Source organism: Magnolia sinica, chromosome 9, assembly GCF_029962835.1.
Source record: "Magnolia sinica isolate HGM2019 chromosome 9, MsV1, whole genome shotgun sequence".
Classification (NCBI taxonomy): domain Eukaryota; kingdom Viridiplantae; phylum Streptophyta; class Magnoliopsida; order Magnoliales; family Magnoliaceae; genus Magnolia; species Magnolia sinica.
The window spans coordinates 9,358,718-9,365,575 of NC_080581.1; the positions used below are offsets into that span (position 1 = coordinate 9,358,718).

Sequence of the window (6,858 nt, forward strand, 5' to 3'; positions counted from 1 at the left end):
TCCAGAATGCAGCATCATAGGGTTCCTACCATCCGATTGGCTCGAAACTTCATACAATTGCTGGGGGCTATAAATAAACCGTACATATTAAATTTCAACCATTGGATATTTCGGGAAGTGGCCTAACGGATTGATCAGCCCCTTAATTCCCTAAGTGGGGCCACCTGCTATCTGGATATGCCTCAACTTCGGATTCAACATATTATATGAGGAGACAAGACGAATGGATGGAGCTGATTTTTCAGAACCATCACCATGGACCCCGCATGAGTCAAGGTGTGCATGTTGTACAAATGCTCCAGATTCGCACTGCAACTGCACCTCCTTCCAAAACGGGCTGGTTCGTGGCAGTCAAAAACGGAAACTGTCGTTTTCAGAAGTCTACATAATCGACACTGTCGGGTTTTACGGAAAGCAGTTGGCCTCATACATTGTTCATACGGTTGATCCAAGCCGTCCATCTTGTAGAGGGCCTCGAAAGGATCGAACCTAAGCTGAAATTTTGTACCCATACGTACACACATGTGTGACACAGAGGCCACAAGTGGACTGCCCTGCAACGTTCAAAAGGAATCTTAGCATGATTTCTTCTTTGGACCGCGTCAATGGACGTTCAAAACCATCCATTCTTGACTGAAACTTCGTCCTTAATGCAATGGACGGGGTGGATTTTTTCAAAAATACCTCTATGGGGCCCACCGATCACGACGGAGAAGGAGTGCGAAAGCTTTCGCAGATCCGCGAAAACCGACTTTTCCAAGCGGTTGTGGCACACCATCTTTCATCATATGGCAAATCTTAACTGTCCATCATGTAGAGGGCTCAAAACCATCCTAAGGGACGGTGTTTCTTTGGAAATTGAGCGAGGAAAGTAGGGAGTTTTGAAGCTCCGAACTTGACTACGAAAAAGCTTTCGCTATGGCTGCGACAGCCCTCCACCACCTCTAGCAGCTATAAAAGAAGGTTTTGGACGTGGGGAGAATTCATTCAGATCTAGAGGGGGATCCAAGCTGGGACGTGAAGCACAAGAGAGAAATTAGAGTTTTTGTTTTAGTTTTTTTTCTGTCTTTTCTTTTAAGTAGTTAATCATGTCTGTGGATAGCTAACCTCTTAGCTAGGGCTAAGAGGTGAAGCTTGTAGTGTGATCAGCTTGAATGGGGAGTGAACACTCCCATTGAGGAAAAGCAGAGTATCATCTATGAAAAGAAGGTGGGAGAGGGTGGGGCAGCCACGTTGAAGCTTGAATGGCTGAATTTTGTTGGACTCCACCATGCATTTGAGACTTGAGGAAAAGGCTTCCGAGGTGAGGATTTCAGGAAATTCCAATCCACTCTATCGTACGCTTTCTCGACATCCAGCTTGATAATAATATTCCCCCCATGCACCTTTCTGTTAATGTCTCTCACCACCTCTTGAGTTAGCGTGATGTTGCTAAGACATCCCCGCCTTGAACGAATGCCCCCTGCTCTTTAGAAATCAGCTTAGGCAGGATCTTAGCTAACCTTGTGGCAATAACTTTTGCGAAGATCTTGTAGATAGCATTGCAAAGACTGATAGGCCTGAATTCCAAAAAGTTGGAGGCTTAAGGACATTTGGCGATAACATGTGCTCTGGCTTGTTTCACCTCGTGTACAATCAAATGATTCAATAAGGGATCCACATGATTACCTGAGATATTACTTATGGACTGGTCTTATGGTTTAGACGGTTCATCAAGTGTCTAAAAGGTTGACTAGCACATTAGAAGTTTTTATTCTTTAATCAAGTTTTTTCAACCATTAACTTTTAATTTTGACTGCTTATTTATTTTAAATTGAGCTTAATGGACATATATCTATTGATTAAGATCCAGTAATTCATACCATAGGCCAGTATGAGATATTGATTAAGGATGGTGGCCATATGATGGAAGGATTTAGTTAATTAAGATGCATAGTTAAGGTAGAATTATAGACCTTTAATACAATCAGGTATACTGAAGTCTATATACGATAGTAGAGCAGCATAGCCAGTATCTTCCTGAAAAAAACCCTTTTTCCCTTATACATTGATCTTATTAAGGTCAGTCGATGCACCGTTCTCTGAAAGTCTTGTGTTCGAATCTCGAAAGCAGAAAATATGCCTCCCTAATATATTCTCCGCAAGGTTTATTTTATACTATATCCAAAACATAAGTAGGCCATGCCATGGGAAACAATGGTAATTCAACGCCCATGCTTTACCCCTGGAGTAGTACATGGTTCGTTGAAATAGATCATTGATGTTATAGGCTCCACAGCTTATGGGGATGGGGCTGTAGCTATATTTTATCTCGGTTGTTATTTTGCAGACATTACTTAAGGTTTGGGATACTTATCTGAAAGACTTTTGTTGAATGCTCATTCTACATTCAGGGCCCACAAGATCAACAGTCCGGATCACCCAAACATTACCCCCACTTGTACATATACATGCATCATGAAAAGATCAATCGGGTCCATGTCTTAATTCCTCTTTCTTTCGTGGGCTGTAAGCCTTCTTATCAAGGAGTCCTATTTGACATGCTAACCCTTAAACGTGGAAGCCAGGCACACCTGTGTGACATCGGATCTAATCATCAGGTGATCTCACGTTGCTACCATGTGGACTGTAGATTCCATCTCTCATTGATCAGGCTGATACAATCATTAGGTGGGTCTTGTGTGTATACATACAAGAGTGTGGATCATCTGTGTTGAAGGCACAGAAAATTTCAGTGCCATTGGTTCACGTCATCGCATAAAACACAGATTTTCTCTCACAACTCAACTTTTAATGTGTGGAGCATTTTTGACCCACAATAATTTATGTTTTAGATCCACATTGTCCATCAATTTTTACAAATCATTCTAAGAGCATGAACCTAGAAATGAGGCACATCAAAAGCTCAAGTGGACCATACCACAGAAAGCATTGGGGATTGAATGACTACAGTTGAAACCTTCCTAGGATCCACTGTAAGGTTTATTAGCTATGTAACATCTTGATAAGGTAACACAGACATATAGACAAAGGATAACAGAAATATCAGCTTGATCAGAGCCTCGCCTCCAATACCCCTCAGAAATTTTCAACAGTAGCCTCCAGTTCCCTCCTTTGGAGTCTTGGATTTCCCTCGTTTGGTCTCTTCAATAAAATGGTATGGAAAAATTAATGGACGGTGTGGGACTCGATTTTTCTCTCTCCATTGCACCCGCAATGAAATTTCTTGACGTGTGAAATTTATGTGAGTCCACAGTGATGTAGTTCTTAGATCCACACTGTCCATCCATTTGTTCAGATTATTCTAATATACATGCCCAAGCCCGAAAACAAAGAAGATCCAAATTCAAAGTAGACCACACCACATGAAACAGTTGAAATTGATGCTAGCATTGAAAACTTTTTTGGGTCATAGAAGGTTATGATCAAGCTAATATTTGTATTTTACTTTCATCCAATTTATATGTGACCTTATGAACACGTTAGATTGAAAATAAGCTTCACAGTTGGCCTGAGAAGGTTTCAACGTTAGTTTGTTCAATCCCCACTGCTTAATGTGGTGTGGTACAATTTAGCTTTGGATGTACTTCATTTTTGTGTTCATTCTCTAGAATTATCTGTAAAATAATAATAATAATAATAATAAAATTAATGTACAGTGTAGATCTAACACAAAATCACGCAACGCAATCTATCTGGGAGAGAGAAATTGGGCTTATTTTGTGAGCTGACTTATGACCTGTAGAAATGAGAAGACGGCGCTGGAATTTCCTGTGCCTTCAACACAGGCGATCCGCACTCTGTTGAATGTTTACATGATGTAGATGCCCTTGCCGAAGAACAAGGATTCATATCAAGTGGCCAACAGTGTTAAAAACATGCCGACTGCTAGAAAAACTTGGCTGTCTGTTTCATTCGTCAATTTGTTTTTTAAACTATGAGCCACCTACTAAGTGGAATCCTAATCGTTCACCCAAGTTAACCAGGATGTGGGACCCACTTTGCGGATGGCTCATATCTCACACCCGTGAGTGCAGCAGTGCACAGAGAAAAGGGAAGATATCACCAGCCTCTTCCTTAATGAATATCCTTGAGTCCACAAAGAATAAAATCCTCTATGAGGAAAGTAAAAAAGCTCATTGAATGGAACATCCTTATGAATCACCTGACAACTTTAAATAGACAACACACACCCAAAACCCTAATGCAAGCAGATTGGAAAATTTTCCAAAAATTATAAATTTAATTAAATTAGAAAATTTACATGGATTCTAAAATCTCTATTACAATTCCAAAATAAATGTGATTACACAAGCAATAATTCTCAAAACTCAGGGTGGCAATAGATCAGGTAAGGGTGGGCGAAGCTCTGTCCAAGCTTGGCCTACATTGTTTAACATAAGCCTGAGCCGGCCCTGGTCCATGACAAGCAAAAATAGTTCAGCTCGAGCCCAGCCTAAAAATGTTTAGGCCAGGACTGAGCCTAACCTGGCAAGTGTTGTCCATTGAGAGTGAATGCCCACACACAGACAGAGGCGGTGGCTTCAATCAGTAACATGAAGAGTAAATGATAATTTTCACATATTATGTATATTATAAAATTATTCTTGCAAACCCTAATGGAATAGGTTGGGCTAGGTCTGGCCTTGTACATGGTCTAAACCCAGCTTGATTAGAAATAATCCTGAATTTTTTATGTAGAGCGGGTCGCAGACAGTTTCACGGCCAAGATGGATCAGAAAAGGCTTAGTCGTCAACATAAGTAATCCGGACCATCAAATCTTACATCGAGCGTATCTCACAATCCGGAATGAGTTATCGGGAGTAAAATGTATGATTTTGGGATAGAACAAGTTACTTTAGCCACCCAACCCCGCTACACCGGGTTGCGCAAGCTAGATTTGTGAAATACCACCAGATCAACAGTCATTTCCCTATTTTAATTCCATTTTTACTATAAATAGTAAGTTTTAGTTTGGTTATAACTCTTCATCCGTTGGGCTTTAGGAGTTGCGCCCAATGTGAAAAAAGCTTGGAATAACTAAGAGAACAACTTCGTGAAGCCAAATAGGACACTTATTATTTTTGGCTGAAAACCTTGCGTACTGGTAGACATCACGACCGTCTATAAATAGTAAGTTGCGAATTCTAGGAGTTTTAGTTATAGTTTTCTTCTGATTTCTCTCCCATTGCTTGGTATCCCTATTTAAAGGGTTGTGAACTTGTTTATTTCAGTCATCAATCAAATTACAAATTTATTAGAATTTATTTATATTCTTCAATCAAATTACAAATTTATTAGAATTTATTTATATTCTTCTTGCTTTCTTTCCTAGAGGATTCAATAAGTCTTTGTGAGGAGTCCAAAGAAGCTCCATGGATTCGGAGTAGTTATCCTTGAGGAAGACGGTGATCGACCTCATAACGTTCATCCCTGTGTCAATTTTAAGCCCGAACCCAACCCTCGGCCTTGATACTCTAGCACAAGCCCGGCTCAAAAGCCTGACAAGCCAGTCCAGCCCATTGACAACCCTAAAAACAAACCCTAAGACGATTAAAGAGGCGATATCTACAAAACTTATACCATCTACCTTTTTCATAACTTACAACTGCAGATTTCATCTAGTAAACGGCCTGAAAATAGGAAATCAAAATAAAAAGTTACACATGTCAGAACCCGTACATGCTGGCAGATGTGAGCTTTGCAAACCTCTTATCATACTAGTAATACTTCATATGACATGGAAACAAAGGATTACAACTAATAACATTATAAACATATTAAAATTATTAAATAAGAGCAAATCCCAAACTCCATAATCTTGATATCAAACAACCCTGACCATACACTAAACTGGCCCACTTAGTCTAAGGCCCAGATAAGCTGATTCAAGGAAGAGATCAGACCTCAACAAGAGCAGTAGTGGAAACCAAACTATACCCACTCTCCCCTCCTGTTTCTACTTTCTCTCCATGGCTCTTCTTACACTCAAAGTAAAACACTGTAAAAACCATAGACATGAGGATTTTCTCAAGGGAAATAACATGCATTAGAACAACTCCAATCACCAATCGGGTCGTATGGGATCGGTCTATATCCTGCATCGCCGAACTGAGAACCCAATAGACAGCTAACCCAACTAGCTTAAAAAGAACGTAGAGAATGTAACCTTGCCTCTTTCTTCCTTCGATCAGATCTGCAGCTTTTGTAAGTGCCCCCATTCCATAATTATCCTCTTCCATGACTGAAATTACAATACCCAACTTGCAAAGCATAGAGAAATAAACATAAAAGCGAACAAGCAAAAGAGCTAGAACTAAAGTTAGACAAGCTAATGTCATAGAACCCTTAGCTATCATAGTAAAAATGCCTACTAGTAAAAATATCAAAAGAAGATAACCCGATTCGAAGAGGGTGATGTACAACCATGTAATCATGGGTCGCTTCCACGTCTGTCCAATCCTCAAGAACAGCTCGTTGTGTGTCAGATCCTTGCAATAGTAAGTCATGGAAGATGCAAAAATCGTGGCCACAGCTGTGAAGAGTGAGACTATAGAAGAGATTACTAACAAGAGTGTCTCCTCGCCCACGAGAAATCCAACGTCTTTTCTAATCCCATCTATCAATTTGGAATATCCAGGCCATTGGGGATCATTGGCCTCCAACTTGTATGTTTTTACCACTAGATCCATGACTAACGGCTTGATGGTGAAGTCGTTTGCCAGGAAAATAAGAGAGGATGGGATGAGGAGGAAAAGGGTAATAGAGAGGAAGATCTTTCCATTTCTGGATGGGATCTTGAAAGCTTCTCTTAGAATTCCAAAGACACCCATGGGCATGAATGGAGTAATTTCCAT

The 6,858-nt window shown here is 40.2% G+C and overlaps 1 protein-coding gene across 1 annotated transcript; it reads right to left on the reverse strand.

Annotated features, from left to right (window-relative positions):
* Nucleotides 1-5,901: 5,901 nt before the first annotated feature.
* On the reverse strand, nt 5,902-6,858 carry LOC131256447 (uncharacterized). Its single transcript, XM_058257338.1, has one exon. It carries the CDS (start codon nt 6,856-6,858, stop codon nt 5,902-5,904), a length of 957 nt encoding a protein of 318 aa, XP_058113321.1.

Coding starts and splice junctions, on each gene's coding strand:
- LOC131256447 (XM_058257338.1), bottom strand. CDS start 6,858: ATGGAAATTACTCCATTCATGCCCATGGGTGTCTTTGGAATTCTAAGA.